This window comes from Thunnus maccoyii, chromosome 23 (genome assembly GCF_910596095.1).
Source record: "Thunnus maccoyii chromosome 23, fThuMac1.1, whole genome shotgun sequence".
In the NCBI taxonomy this organism is placed as follows: Eukaryota; Metazoa; Chordata; class Actinopteri; order Scombriformes; family Scombridae; genus Thunnus; species Thunnus maccoyii.
Window position 1 is genome coordinate 7,039,935 of NC_056555.1, and position 16,385 is coordinate 7,056,319.

A 16,385-nucleotide genomic window follows, 5' to 3' on the forward strand; every position below is an offset into this window, starting at 1 on the left:
ACAAAAACAAGAGAACATATGTGCATTACAAAAAGTTAAAGAATTGAGTGTTCACTAAACCACTTCCCCGAACAATGGTTTTCCAAAAAGCTTAGCAACTGTAATTAGCCTTTCAAGAGTGATTATCCATTAATAGAGTTTAGAAGGTAGTTTCTGGTCTCTTTTACCCTCTCCAAAACCAAAAATACAAGAGCAAATGTGTAAGAAAGGGATTAAACTTTGTTTTTCTGTTTTAACATAAGTTGCAAATGTTAGCATGTCTACCTAACTAGCTTACCACAGAACAGATGGGGTCTGGGACAAAACAGCACAATAAAATAAAAAAGCACAGGCACAGTTCATAATGCATTTAAAAGGGTTCAGACATAAAAAAGAAAAATAACTACAAGTCAAGGTGATTATAGTAATTGCATTTTTCCCAGTATTTTTGAAGAAGGCCTTTTCAATCAACGCTAACGTTAGCTTCATTAGCTAGCAACAATCTGCTAGCAAAAGCTATCATTTAAGCTGCCAAAAGCAACTTTTTCCAGCTAGAAATAACAAACTGCTTTTGTCCTCCTCTGAAAACAAGAACCCATTATTTCAAAAATGACTTAAGATTTTTTTCGGGTGGTGAATTTGTCAACTGTCATCACTATAAACTACATCTGAAAGCTTGACAAGAGTGGCAGCTTTAGCTAAGGGGGCTGTGGTTTAGCTAACTGTCAATTACAGGACAATAAAAAATCTGCCTCGCTGATAATCCAACCGCTGCTGACTCCTCCCTCTCAGGTGTAACCACGCCGGCTACGCCCTGCAGCCTGGCATCTGCAGCCTCTTCTCCTGCTGCGGGGGCAGAGCTGAGCCGGCCACATCCCTCAGCGGTCCCCGCCCCGATGCTCACGGAGACCAAGTGACGCCAGGTCCCGCGGGGAACCAGCTGGGAGGCCACAGCTCTGTGAGGCAGAGAGACGGAAAGAGATGGAGGACGACAGGAGAGGAAGAGGATCACCCTCTTCTTCGTCCTTCCCTCTCCTCACTGCACTTCTTCTTGGATGCGCCCTCCAGCCAGTTCCCTGCCCTGCTCACGAGAGAGCAGAGGACTTAACCTTTATCCCACCGATTCAAGCCACACAGCGCCATACTGTACACCCACCACGCACCCACCAGGACGCTGAGTAGGATTCCTAACTCCTAATCCTGACTCTCACTGAGGATGTTTGTGAAGCCAGCTGTAATTGGTTACAACTAACTGTAGTGATAAATGGGCGTTCGCTGCTCCAATTTTGAGCAGTAATTAGTGGTTCATGGTGGGGCCGGTCGCACTGTATCATGTTATTCAATGTCAGTCAACATCAACTTCCCTCTTGAATCTGGTCTTTCCTGCAACACTTTATTTAGCTTTTTTCCAACTTAGGTTTGACTACTGGCAACTGGATTGTTTTATTTTTTATTGTTACTGTTAATTTTAAAGGTGATATGCATAACTTTTAAAAAGAAAACATCTCATTGTCAAATTAATAGTGCTACATTGGTATGATTACTGTAAATAAATTAGACCATAGTCAAGACGATTGGTCGCCTCTACCTCATGCCAATTAACAGCTATTGATTGTGCAAGCATTTCTCTTAACTGGGACCCCATTTCCCATAACCCTGTTGTTGCTTTAGCTCTGTTTGGTATGGAAGAAAAGCGCCCCCTTCCTGTTATGTGCTGTAAAGCAATCACAATTACCTCCAAATCTGACCTGGTGGCTGTGTAAAATGCAAAGAGGCATGATGAACTCATTTGTTTACACTCATTTTACCAATGTTGCAAACTAATGTGACAATGATTTATTCATGTTAAAAAGCTACCCATAGCACCTTTAAGACCTTTTATATGGGCTTGTTTTTCTGTTTGTTTGTGCTTTAAGAAGTGCTTTAAAAGTACCATACGACTGTTGAGATGTGGAAACATGAGTTAGCGCTTTATCTATTTTGCACAGAGAGGGTCAGATATGTTCTCAGACACAGATTTAACCGCCATCCACCTATATTTATCAGACAGAGAGTAGAGATTGTAAACCTTTATAAAGAGTGGATGTCAGAGCATTGTACAACTTCTTTATTGTCTGAAAGAGTCTGAGTTTATTATTTTCTTACTTTATAAGACTTTTATAACAATCACCCTTTAAGGGACACATACAGGTTACTATGGACATGCAGCAGGTTTGGGTTAGGATAGGATAGGAGGTTAGAGGTACATGTTTAATGGAAAACTGCCTCCAGTTGAGAATGTTTGTGATTACACAATAGCTTGCCATTTGACTTCCTAAACTAAGGAGCTGCAAGCAGCGCAATGAACTTTTAAGTGGCTGAAATGTATTGGTTAGAAACCATCTTTGAGATATATAACCATGTGCCACATGGTTTTCTTCAGATCATTTGGCCTTTGTTGAGTCAAAATCCAAGATGGAAAAGCTGTTGCCTGCTGCCGTTCCTTCCCCCTCTAATGAAGCCATGATCTCACCTTGCATCATCAAGCTGCACCCAGTTCAGTAGTGCTCAGGGAAAACTGCAGCTGCACTGTTTGCTGGCGAATACCACTTTCCTGGTTTAGGATTTTCTGTCAGTGTCGCCGTTCCAGGCGTCATGGCATCACAGTTAATGACTGAGGGCTGAAGATGTTGTGTCCTTATTTCAGTATTGTAGTGACTTGAATATAGAAGACTCAGACTTGGGCTCAGATTATCCCACCATCACTCCGAGTTTTGGTCTCGATCATCCTGCGTCACATGCCCAACTAGTTACATTATTTGGCCAACAGTTTCTGTTGACACCCTCCCTCCCTGGAACAGCGCAGCTGAGCTCGTTGCTTGACCAAATTGGATGGAACCACAGATCGCCTAGTCCATGCTGTACCCTGCCTTTATAACCCCAATGCTGACAGTTATCATGACCAAAATGCAAGGCTAGGTTTGCGTAGTTTGGTTCTAACGAATAATGAAATTGTTCAATAATAGTGAATGGCCACAGTATTTATGTGATCATGAGTGGCAAAGCCCCCAGTTTGGGAGAGAATAAGTTGAACCAACTTTGGAAAAACAAGTTCACTTTCGGTCAATTTCTGGGCTTCCGAGGTTGTCATATGAAAACAAGTGGAATGACTGTCCACAGCTTGGAGTCTCCTTTTCAACTGATACACTAAGTTTAATTTGTTCTTGATGGAACTCAGACTTAACTCCAATGTGACCTTCTAGTGTCTCAGACAGGACTACAGTAGCTTAGGTTGTAAAGGCCTTTTATAGTAAATCAGAAAGCAGATCTGTACAACGTTGGGTGCTCACTCACACATATCAGATTGTCATGTCTTTATTAGATGCAATTTTACCTATCCCTTTATTGTGAATTGTAGCCAAAGACTAGTGCTAGGTACGAAGAACATTTGGTAAAACTCGGTGAATTAGTCACAACTGAACTAGTCAATTATGAAGCTGTTCAAGACACAAGTGAACTAAAGCTAAGGGCTGAACTCAAGCTGCAGATTCATCTGGAGAGAAAGTTATTCATCTTCAATCCCTTCCTAGTAAGTTGCCACCTGCCTTTTTTTTTAAATATATATTTTCATCTCTTCTTCCCAGAGTGCTGCTGAAGAATATCTGCAAATTTTTCATAGTGCGTGTTGATGGCATGCTAGGTGGCTATGAGCCCACATCTGGATAAAAGTCAGATTAGAATTCACCGCATTGCTCTATGTATTAAGATCCAACTATGTGGGACTAAAGTTGACTAAACAACCCACGATGACATTTGTGAATCTGTCTCTCTACTTTCTCACATTTCCAGTGTGTTTGAATTGTCTGCTATTTTCCTGTGTTTTACAGTCAGTACAGTTTTACATCACTGTCACTTACTTTAGGAGATATCGTTTCTTGTCATAGTTGTTTTTTAAAAGTAAATATTTTATGCAAATGTTGTTTAAAGCTACTGCATGTAGGGTTTAAATATTTCTGATTTTGGTGCCCTCTGGTGGTAATATTAAAAAACATTTTGATAGATGGCAATAGGCTTTTTCATAGAAGACATTTAAGCTTGTCACAGTAGGGAAAGCACAGGTGTTAACATTAACATTGGCTCCGTTCTCTTCAAGTGTCCCAGTAAGTCATGAAAGTATGACAGTGAGCCAGCAAGTGCAGTACTGGGACCCTGATACTGAAACAGCTAAATGGAATTCAATCTTCATTAATTTAATTATTCTCACCTTTGCCTTTCCTACTGTGGTACATCAAAATGTCTTCTGAGAAAGGCCTCCACATAGAGCCGTGGTATCGTTTTTTTTCCTAACCGCACAAATTAGTGTCGCAGTAACCGCCATAAAAAAAAATGTAAACCTCAGATGTTATAAAATAATTGGTTCCTAAATACTTTAAACTTTTCAAATGCATTTATTCCTGTTATAGTCTATTCTTTATAGCCTCTATAATCTAAATGTCTATCTTTATTCCAGTGTTGCCATTAAGAGGCCGACTTTGCAGCAGGAATATTGATCGGCATTTGGCAGGCACGTCATTCCTTATGTCAAGCCTGAGAGAATAACTAATATCCCATCACTTGAGCTGCTCACTCAGCAGTGAACCAGTGAGCAGCCTGACTGCGGTAGGCATGACATGATTGCGACGCCGCAGTAATGCCGTTACTGCGGCAGCTCTACCTCTGCACCCTTTCATTGTACTCCATTGAACTCTTCTGAACTCCACACACACATATACACACACTCCATATTAGGTACATGGTTGTTGGAACGCATAAGCATAAATCATAGAACTTCTGGATGTGGTGACGGCACTGACATTGAGCAGTTACTTCTTGTCTTTACAGAGACTGATGACCTGTTTTAGATAGATTTTACATTTTAGGCTAATTGGCTGAATACATTACAGAATATATTGTTTGATAGCAGTTACTTTATGCATGTTATCCTGGCAATTTAGTTGAATAGTCTTGATACATGTGTAAGCAAAGGAGACATGACACCTTGATCTGCAGTATAAACTCTTAAGCCTGGTTTATTTTGCTTTTTCAAATGTGCACGTGTCGCAGTCACAAAGAAAGAGGAACCTTTAGTGTTTCTTACTGAATTACAACACCCATATGTCTCCTCTGCATGACTACACAGTTCATTTTTCAGAAATCTGTGTTTATTCTGACTTTTTTTACTGGGGTCTTGTGTTACATTCTTCTCAGAAGGAAACTAACCCAACTTTGGAGTTGATTTATGTAAACCTGCATTACTGAGGGGAACTTCCAACCATGTAAGGGCTTTATTCCAATGGTCACCTTAATCTGATTATTCACTGTAACCATGTATACAGTACATACCCATTGATTGCTATGCATTTTTTAATACATTTTTCAGTGCGTTTTCTTGTGGGAGCAGGAAACACAAAGGAAACATCAGCAGTTATAGTCAAGAAAAAAAAGATTAAAGTTTCAATTCGTGGGAAATCAATCATTATTATTATTATAGAATGAGCTACATTGTGAAAGTGGTGTACCAGATTTCTCTCCGGCACAAAGATGTTAATGAATTATCAGCCAACACTGTAAGAATATGTTTCATTAAATGTGATGTCGTCCACTTCAGTCTGGACGTTTGGGTTTACGAATGTGCTGTGAGGCAGGCAGAGGGTTCAGGTGCTCTTCTGTGGTTTTGTGTCTGCTGTTTTTGTTTTTATTGAAGGCTTGCTAAAGAGAGAGAGATAAAAAAAAAAAGTTTTCTGAATGAATCTTTCCATGTTTAAGATGCTACTGTAAATAGATTGTGAATATAAATGATCATTTTCAAGATAATATTTACGAATGTTTTACTGTTCAGGCATGTATGAGTGAATGAGTGAGTGAGTGTGTGTCGAGGGAAGTTGATTGTATCTCTATGGAATGTTTAATGTAAAAAAAAAAGAAAAAAAAAAGCTAATTTCCCCTTTACTCCCCACTGCAGTTTGCTTTCATATACTGTCCAGCACTGTGTGACTGTCATATGCAGAGTGCAGTTTAATGCCATCAGTGTTCCAGCACCACTTCAGTGTCAGTTCAACTAAAAGTGAAAGCATCGTTTACTGAACTCAGGCTTACGTTTTTGCCATTCTAAAGGAAGAAATCCAAAGCTGTGACCGACTCAGAAACACACTGTTACGGACATGGGGCGGTTAGGATCTGCCGTCGTCCGCTCTTTCCCCTTTGAGCTCACACACCCCGGACCTTTTTTTAACACTACGCAGAAGACGCCGCCGAAGTGCATCGTCACAAAAGATGAAAGCACAAGCATGTTGGAAAAAGTGCTTCAAGAATTCAACTTCACCATGAGTGTTTGCATAATCTTATATGCCCTTGTATGATGTTAATATCTCTGTATTATGTAAAGACATACACAGGTTGAGATGCCTGAGTCCAGGAAAACCTGAGTTTACTCAGTGGCAGATTGGAGTTTCAGTTCTACAAACAGCTTGGAGGCAGATATAATCTTATTCGTTATTGCAGTGGGTGTATTAAGAGAACAAGATGGTGCCTCATTCATTTACATGAATGTTGCTCTAATGCTGCTTATTAAAGTGATTTCCTGCTGATTCCCTGCATACACAAATGGCACAAAAATAATTTACTGAAACAGCTTTTTATTTTTTGTTGCACTAAATAGCATCAGTGAGTGTCACTCAAAAAAGTGTATTCATTGTTTTAGAGCGTTTTTTTTGTAACAGCAGTGTATGTATTGGTTTCTTTTAGCTAGTGGTTGTTACGTTAGCTACAATTCTGACTGTCGCTACCACGCTAAAATTGCCTCACAGCCTAGAGCTGTACCTGGGGGCTTTAGCAAATGTGGCTTTGATTTGAAATTAATGACTTTTTAAAAACTTTTTTAATTCATTTGTGACCTTAAAATGTATTATTTTAGCTTACTTAGTTAGCTAGCTAGCTACCCTTGTGTGTCTCATTGTAAGGTCAGTTAGGCTGACAAGGATAGCTTTGCACAACTTAAGTCTAGAGCACTTTCTTTCAACTATTTTTTATCCCACAGAGGCCTGTTGCTAACTCTGCCTCAAAGAAAATTATGTGCATGTAACTATTGAATTTATGTCCAATTTACCAGAGAGATGTTTATTTTACACATGAATTATCTTTGCTACATTAGCTTTACTTCTGATGGTATGTGATTGTTGGACTAGACACAGAAGCTTCCTTACAAGTGTTTCAAAATGAGCCATACTTATTTGTCACCAAATGCTTTGGGAGTCACAATATTGTCTCACATCGACTGAAAAAGTCTATATTTTTTGTTAATATCAGTAAATTTAGTACAGAACTGTGCTTCATTCTAATGTGAAAAACCTGACCGCCACCCACTTTAACCATTGAGAGAAGCTCTGCCTTTGAAAATTGTTTGTAGGACTAAAACTCTGAACATGCTGCTTTTTGGGACCTAATGTCTCCCTGTGGGTGTCCTCGTCCAGAGCCTGCTGATTTAGCCGGCTGTATTTACTCTCTGCATGTGACCACAACAAACTCCCATCTTGTGCACCGTCGTCACGCCGACGACACCCTCATGTCTCAGAGCGGGCACTGCCTGCTGCACTTATTGTGCTGTGATGATGATGATGATGACTTTCTGTTAATGGGGCTTGTATATCCAATGCCTTCGACAATCATGTGCACATATCAGAGTTACCATGCTGACACAGGCCAGAGCGACTGATTGTGTTTCGTTTCTCTTTCTCCTGGAATAAATCCTGAATGATCATAACACCGCCTTATGTGTTTTTTGTGTGTGTGCATATGTATCTACAGATATAACAATGACACATTTCATATGATTGCCAAAACCTGTTTTCTACATGTGAATATTTGTGTCCCCACTTTGTGTACTCAGTATTTCAACACTTAAACACTCCAGGGTCCATGTATGTGGATATAAAGCAGACACAAGGCACTCTTTACCACTTGACCAACATTTGGCCTATATATATATGGTGTATAGCAGATGTTTAGCAGACAGAAAACAGATGTTGCAAAGACTTGAGGCAGATGTTGCCTTTACTAGCACGTTGGGACATTATAAGGGTAAAACCATTAAAAACACACTGTCTACAGATGTTATTTCCCCTTATAAAAATTCAACTTGAACAGATTCTCTTTTAGTTTATACTCCAGTATCACCAACTTAATAATTGCTTACTTGCAGCTAAGAGTTCAGTAAGAGTTCAGATAAAAACACAACAGCTTTGAAAACAAAGGAAGAGGCCACTGACCGGTGTTTTTCTGTGGCAGCTGTTTCGAAATGTCATTCCAAAGATTGCTCCAGCACCACAACAACTGATTCATTTTAAGGGGTTCAAAGTCTGGTATAGTTTACATTTTACTTGCTGTCATCAAATCACATGAAAAGCCTAAAACCAACAGTTGATCCTACTAACAAGTATTGCCTGTGTAGTCAAAGCTTATTCTTCAAGCTTCATTGCTGTCCAAAACCACATCAGTCAGTCACACTGTTGCACTGGGTGACATGTTCCTTCATTACCACTAACAGACACACTGTAGTTTATTTTGAGGTGATCCTACATGCACCATCCTGCTGTCATAAACACTCATCAACACACCAAATCCATGGCTGTAAATTGTCCCAAACAAATGCACAGATCCCTGTGAGTCAGGGAAGTACCGCTTAAAGTTCTCCTGTAGGTCAGACATGTGCTCAACTATGTTCATGCTTCACAGAGTAACTCAGGGGAACACCCGTGTTCTCTTGGTAGGCAGAGAGAACAGGAAACATTGCCAGTTCTCCTGCAGCCAGCTGGGACTGCCATAAACCCAGGTGTGCAGTGAATCCTTGAATTCCATCCTCCAGCTCCAAAATGCTGTTCTCCTTTCCTTGTATTCAGTGTGTTGAGCTTTCTGAAAATGTCCACGAGGTAGGCAAATCTTGCCAGCCCACGCTTGTCCTTAAAAATGCTTGGCAAGGTTAGGGTCTTCATTCTTGAGGTAGGCCATGACCTCTTCTCTCAGCTCCCACACTCTCCGCAGAACTCTTCCCCTTGAGAGCCATCTCAGCTCACAGTGAAAGAGCAGATGCTCATTCTCTGCCCCCATTTCCCTGCATAGCTCTGTGAAGAACCTGGATTGTAATTGTCATGTTTTGATTAGCTTCACTACATTCACAACCATATTAAAAACCTCTCCTAGGTCATGCTGTAATGCTTTGCTGGCCAAAGCTTTCCTGTGGATGATACAATGTGTCAGCTTCACATTTGGGACCACTCCACGAACATGAGCCACAAAACCACACCTGCACCCAGTCATGCTCGTGGTTCCATCAGTGCAAATTCCAATACAGTTTATCAATTCCAATTTGAAGTCTTTCAAATTTGTGTCCACCACTCTGAAATTTATCCTCTCCTGTTGCTGTTGTGTGCAGCCAGTCACACAACAGGAACTCCTTGATATCCTTACCACTGATGTATCTGGCAAAAACCATTAACTGGGGAATCCCAGCAACATCAACAGACTCATCTAGCTGCAGTGAAAATATTTTGTCTTCCAATATTTCCTCTGTAACTGACTATGAATGTCCGCTGCCATGTCCTTGATTCTGGTTGGCAACAGTGTTATTTGAGAGTGGGACAGACTTAACTTTGTACACTGCTTCCTCACACCAAGAGAGAGAGACACACATATTTTTTTAAACACGGTTTTATCAGCTGCTCCTCAATGGAATGGGGCTTCTTTGCCTTGGCAATGTGGAGGCTGACTTGATATGATACCTCCAGTGCTGCTCTGTGCCCTTTGAATGCCTGATAGATGAGAGAGAGGATATTATCATTAAAAATCATCACCACATTAGTCTCTCTCTCTCTCTCACACACACACACACACTGATTTTTTGACATTTGACCAGCATGGAAACTAGCACACATACACACTTAACTAATGCAAACTTAACACACATCACTGACTCTTCCACCGCCTAAACAATGTTGAATAAATGCACTTTGCTGCCTAATCCACATTAGGGGCAAGCCTGCGAGTCGAGGATGGAATGTCACATGTGACTGTTGTGTGGCGTTGGCTGTCACCGCGACACGGAGCCAGTTTGGTAAATGGGAGAACCTTGTGAAAAGTGACATTAAAAAGTAAACAACTTCATGGCTAGCTAGCTAACTTTATTTTATCTCCAATTTGCAGGCTTGGTTAGCAAGATAACGTGATCAATCTAACAAGCTAACACTGACAAGTAACATTAGCTAGCTAGCAACATACATACTAATCAATTCAATGAGTCACCAACTAACCAGTGCAACTTACAGACACACGAAACAAACAATTCAAATTCTACAAACAAACATGACTGACTTTTCTGCTGTCAAACTGTTGCCTTAAAGTCTCTTCTTTGTACAGGAAAAATTCTTTGGACTAGCCCTGATGCTGTGAGATATCTATCCAATTGTTCATTAAGCTCTCATTACTGAGCACTTCTCCACATAAAACACATTGAGCTCTCTCCCCTGCATTTTGAATGGCTGTGGTGAAGCCAACATTCATAAACTCCTCCTTGTACTTAGTTTCCACATCATGCACATGATTGAGAGTGAGGAAATCACAGAAATCACACTCAACATTACATCATTCCAGCCTACGCTATAGTGCGCCAACACATTTTCATATCCAGGATCGCTAGAAGGTGGTGGGGATGGGGGGGTTAACAGCCCTGAGCTGAACAGACCAGCGTAGCAAAAAAGAACGCTCCTCTTCTATTTTAATTAGGAAAATGAATTCACATATCATAGAATTGTTATGCATTTTACTCGATAAATAAAAACATGTCCGTGACCCATTCTGGGTTGCAACCCTAAGTTTGGGAAACAGTGGTGTAGCTTTTCAAAGGAGGAGTAACACATTCTCCCTTGCACAACTGAAAAGTTGAATTCAAAAGCAATAAAATGCAACCTTGGTCAAGTCAATACACTCAGGGATTTTGCTGCTACAGTTTACTTGGTCTGGTATGACCAGTAGCTAATTGTGGCTAATGTCAGCTAATATTTGTCAACTTTAGATAGATGCTGCTGTGTTACTGAGGTTATTGAGTTAGTTTGCTGACTTTTACTATTACCATTATCACGTAACTGGCCCCCATGGCTACAGCTTTGACTGTTAAGCAAAAGTTACATAGTCTCAATTTAAGTGGGTCAAAAAATCAAACGTGAGAAACATGTTGGAAGATGTTAAATTATCTGCTGAGACCAGAACACATCACAAAAAATCCTGCTCACTTTATAATTGTGGCAAGATGTTTTGTGGTTGCATTGACTTGCATTAAGCTGGTGGGAAAAGTTACATGTTGTTCAGATGAAAAAGTGTCTCTACCACTTATACATTGGATCTGAATGTACTGAACTGTGTTACATCAAAATGAACAAGTCTATAACACAGGCTGTATTCAGATGGAACACAAAACACATTTCCATCTTCTTTTAATAACATTTTATTATCAAAATCTGTTTTTGTATTCTGGAGTATGTTTGGCTGCAGCTAATTATAGTAATCTTGAATTGTTTGGCTGGAAACTGAGTCAAAACCAGTCAATCCAGCTATTTCATTCATTTTCCGCCAGACCCTCTCCTTTTTGCCTTGTGGCTTAGGATAACCAAAAGTATCAGCTGCTTGGTGGGAATCCCAAAGTCTATTTGTTTTACTGTGTCATATAAATTTTTTGCAAAAACTGAAACATTTTCAACTCAGTAGTCACAGCTTCACCTCATTTTCTGCTGCCTACAACAAATATGCGTTTGTTTCTTTGCTTTTCAACCCCCAAGGGCACCAGGTCGCCCCCGCTGTGAGCGTTTTTGATTTTGTATGCTTTTGTATATTTGTGTATTATATCTGAACACACCTTAAGAGAAAGTGGGATAATCTGTTGAGGTGTGACAGTAATATGTTGCAGATGGGACAGAAACATTTCAGGTCCCTTCCTGCCCCTGTATGTTCTCTCCACAGTTTCTAGTGCTGAAGGGAATAAGCTTTAAATGATGTTGAGTATTCCCCGCAGAGCATAAGTTAGTTTGAAGGTTTGTGTATGCTCATCACTGTTAATATTGGTCCTTTATTAGCAGAGTTTGGTCTGTTGGGGCTTCCTGTGATTCAAGTCATCACACTTCCTCTGTTTTTCCCTCCATCTCAGTTGGAGATTTTCCTCCCGACTGTCTTTCTAGCTTGGTTCAGTACAGAGGAACACACTCACACAAACACACACATACACACACACACACACACACACACACATCAAATGCAATGCATCGGCTCATTCAAAATTATTCATCCCTTTGACACGCACACACTGAAATGAAAATTGTGAAATCAAAGTATTTCACATCCGTTTGACACTTATTCCCCATACACATACACACACACACATACACACACACACACACACAGCAAGCCAGCAGAATTGAATTTCTGTTAAATCAAAATTTCCCAGCATTTTCACACACACACAAACAGTGCTTGTTGACGTTGGCTGTCAAGCTGTAAGTGTGCTCGGAGTCACTGATCCCTCTGCTTCTTAAACTGATTTCTCCTCATCTTTAATTCAGGGTTTCACCGTCCCCCAGTTACCCCTCTCTTCTTCAGCCCCTCTCCCGCTGCAGGGTTTCCTCCTCTCCTCGTCTCCTCTCTCTCTCTCCTGCAGAGACGTGTTGTTTTGTTCTTTACTAAGCAGCATATGCGGTATATTCGTTAAAAAAACTAATTACGGGCAGATCATCTGAAACAGAGAGATAACACTCAGTCTCTCAGGAAATGGAGGTGGGATCTTTGCATGCTGTGGAATTTGACGTGAGCAACGAGCAGCCGTATCATTTGGACAGACAGTTCTGAATGCAAACAGCAGGAGGGTGACATGATGTTACCCTCCACTGTGCCCAAAAGCTAAACTATACTTTCAGCACTGCAGTTATACCAGCAATGACCTCTAAACACAGTTTATTTGAAAGTTACAGAAATCTCAACAGCTTCTCCTAAAAAAAATAAAGAGCAGATAAAAACAGTTGGGGCTTGTATTCTGGCAGGTGGCAGTGAAAACAAGCAAGGTGTCCATGGTGCAGCAACATGCTAGTTTACTAGCTATCTAAGTCATGCTGTGTTGTCAGCAACATGTTAAGCCTAAATTACAAGCTGCTCACTCAACACTCAACAGAGTTATGACCTGTCTGTATAGATTAGAGACAATAATTGAATACCATACAATACCATACAATTCATACAACTGCTTATCATACATGTCAGCCCTGCAACAATTTGTTCTTTCAAAAAGGTGGCATTTTTGTCAAGTCACAACTGTCTGATTAAGTGTGATTGAGGAATTTGGAACACTGCAAACTGAGCAGCTTATAATAAAGATGAAAACAAAGTGTGCTCTAAAACCACCTAAAAGTTAATTGGAGCTGGGTGGAGAAGCATACAAATGAAACATAGGATTAATTCAGATGCAGCATTAAAAGTCACATTAACATTAGCTGACTGGTATCAGCTGCTTCATTCATGCTCATTGGTGAACTGTTTGGCTACCAGCCGACCAGTAACATGCAATCATGTTCATACAGGTGAACAATGTGGCAATTAAAATTAGACAAATGTCAAAGCTGTTTGCTGCTGCAGCACCCTCAAAGTTTTATCTTGGAGAGTGCTACTGTATATGTGACAAAAGTCTTTTAAGGCAACAGATGGAGCTTTGCAAAATATGATAAAATACCTCAAGTGATGTCACTTGAGTCAGCATCAGATGGGGCTGAAGCATAGACTACAAAAAAAATATGGACGTAGTCACCGTGACGTCACCCATTGGTTTACGAACTGCCATTTCAAAGCCTCGAATGTAGCAATTTGACCATCGCCATCTTGGATTGTCACGTATGACATTCCTTGGATATGTTTGATTTTTGGAGCCAGAAGTGACCATATTTGGATGAGAGGGTGGTGCTGAATATAGTGCTAGCTGCTAGATTAGCATGGTGCATTTACAATCTATGGTTAACAGTGATAATGCTAATGCTAATGCTAATTTTCACTAGCGAAAAACAGGCCTAAAACCATAAAAACAAAATGTACTCACCGGAAAAACTGAACATCCGACTCATTGATGGGTCTTTTATTACAACCAAATGCTGAACACGACTGTTTTTAGGTGACAACAATGTTACAATTAACTTTAGTGAACTGAAAACACACTGTGAATAGCAGCAGCTACGCCTATACATGGTTACATTACTTAAGCAACGTTGTCGCTGTGATAGCAACTTGTCAATCACAACGGAGCCACACCCTAATGCATATGCTGCTTTATTGTCTATTTTACTCTAAATGGGACCATAATTTACAAAATGAACATCATGCTGTATTTAAGAAGACTTGAAACTAGCGATTGAGACCATAAACTCATTGGGAAACAGTTTACTGAGGTAATGAATCAAGAGAGAATTAGGGTCATTTTCTCATAGACTTCCATACAATTGGACTTCTTTTTGCAGCCGGTGTAGTTGCCCCTTGATGGCCATTAGATAGAATGCAGGTTTTTGGCACTTCTGCATTGGCTTCATTTTTCAGCTCTGGAGGTTGCTGCTTGGGTCGAAGACTAGTTTAAAAATTGGGTGTGGAGTTAGAAAGAAGTGACTGTCAGCTTTTGAGTTGCGTTGATGATTTCTCTGGTTCTGCTGCATCAGTTATGACACTTTTTAAACTGTCCATCACTCTATGCTTTTTAGGGGGGATTGGTTCTGCCAGCAAAATCCAAACAGCAACAAGGACCTGCTCTTTTACAGCTGACTCAAAAAGCAGAGCCTTTTCCAGCAAACTATTTCTGTCTAACTGTATAAACATTTACTTTAAATGGTCAATTAATTGATGTAAGTTTTTCTGACCTGATGTTTAGAATTTCTCAATAACTCACAAAACCCAAGTACCTTTAAAGAAAACCAGTGCAGACGTATTTTCCAGTATGATGCAGTAGCTAAGTTGAGCAAATTCAAGTCTCTGCAAATTGATTTTGATAGTGTACTTAAAAGAAAGAGAACCAAAGTGCCCCTAGAAGGGAAGGAAAACTAATTTAATAATTACAGCACTACTTGCATTAATTGGGAAATGGCTGTCGGTAATGTAAGTTGTAAGCACATACTGGACTGATGGTCCTTTAACAGATCTGATAGCATCTCACCAAATTCCCAACGTGCAGGCAGCAATTTGCACATTTAATTTCCTCTCAGATTAAATTTTCCATGTTTCACTTACCAAAATAGACAAAATACTTTCAACCCACAAATGAGCATGCTGGAGCTCAGCAAGACTCACAATTTATGACCGACAATCATTAGTGAAATATTATGCTGTCACCATTTGCAATCTGTGTGTAAACTGTGCTTGCAAATCACTTTTATGAAGTAGGCCCCAAAGTGACACATAGACCGCACCACTTTTTACTTGGATAATCAAATTTTTCTGCAAATGAAAAAGTTATCCCATCAGAGTGATTTGAAAGATGTTATCATTGCTTAAAAATTCTACACATGGCGGCTTAAATCTTTTAAATAATTTAGTCGTTAAGAAAATTGTTACAACTTGTCACCACAGTTACTGCATGTCTCTCAATGATTCTGTGCTCTGCAGCAACATTTCCACAGAAAATCAATTCTTCTCAGCTCCAGATTGGCTGCTGCAGGGTTAGCAAACGTTTAAAGTGTCCTCCTGCACCTGTGTGACTTGCATGCTAAGTATAGACCAAAAAGATGAGGGTCTGGCACACCTACAAAAAGGAAACTGTCAGAATGGAAAAACAGGAGTGAGATGTTTGTATTCATTTATTGTTTAGCGTCCCTGCTCTATCCTCGCCTCATCATCTCACAGCGTTTGATTTCTCCCACTGGACAGAAACAGCAATTCAGCTTTTGATGAACACATTTCTTTTTCTCCGCATCCATGCTGCCTCTCGTTTTGTCGTGTTTTGGTGATGTGTTTTCCTTGCGGTCACTGTGGTCTCATGATGTGACGGTTGCTCGCTTCCCTCCAGGGCTTTCGGTTTTCCAGGCTGAATTAGAGGAATATTTCAGCGACGCCCCGCTGTTCAGAACACTGCTGCCCACACAAACACATTCCATTCACTTGATGGACCAGACACACATACACACACACACACACACATACACACTTTCTCTCCCCAAATACTACACGTACAGTGTCTCCTTCTGACCTTAACCTCTCTTTACACTCGCTGCGTGATGCTGGACAGCTTAGCTGAACCAGTGTGTGTGTTTATGTGTGTCTATTTATTTTCTTGTATTCCAGTGATCCAGATGTTCATAATCTACTTCAAAACATTGTCACGTTCACACTGA

The 16,385-nt window shown here is 40.3% G+C and overlaps 1 protein-coding gene across 5 annotated transcripts in view; it reads left to right on the forward strand.

Annotated features, from left to right (window-relative positions):
• camk1da (calcium/calmodulin-dependent protein kinase 1Da) overlaps window positions 1-5,398 on the forward strand; it is a 63,226-nt gene extending 57,828 nt beyond the window's left edge. For 4 of the 5 annotated variants that reach the window (XM_042403177.1, XM_042403179.1, XM_042403178.1 and 1 more), the window contains one exon: window positions 772-5,398. In XM_042403177.1, the coding sequence (XP_042259111.1) occupies window positions 772-896 (125 nt within the window). In that variant the 3' untranslated portion in view covers window positions 897-5,398. The remainder of the gene's footprint in view (window positions 1-771) is intronic. The other variant, XR_006093881.1, reaches the window with a different exon arrangement.
• Window positions 5,399-16,385: the final 10,987 nt, after the last annotated feature.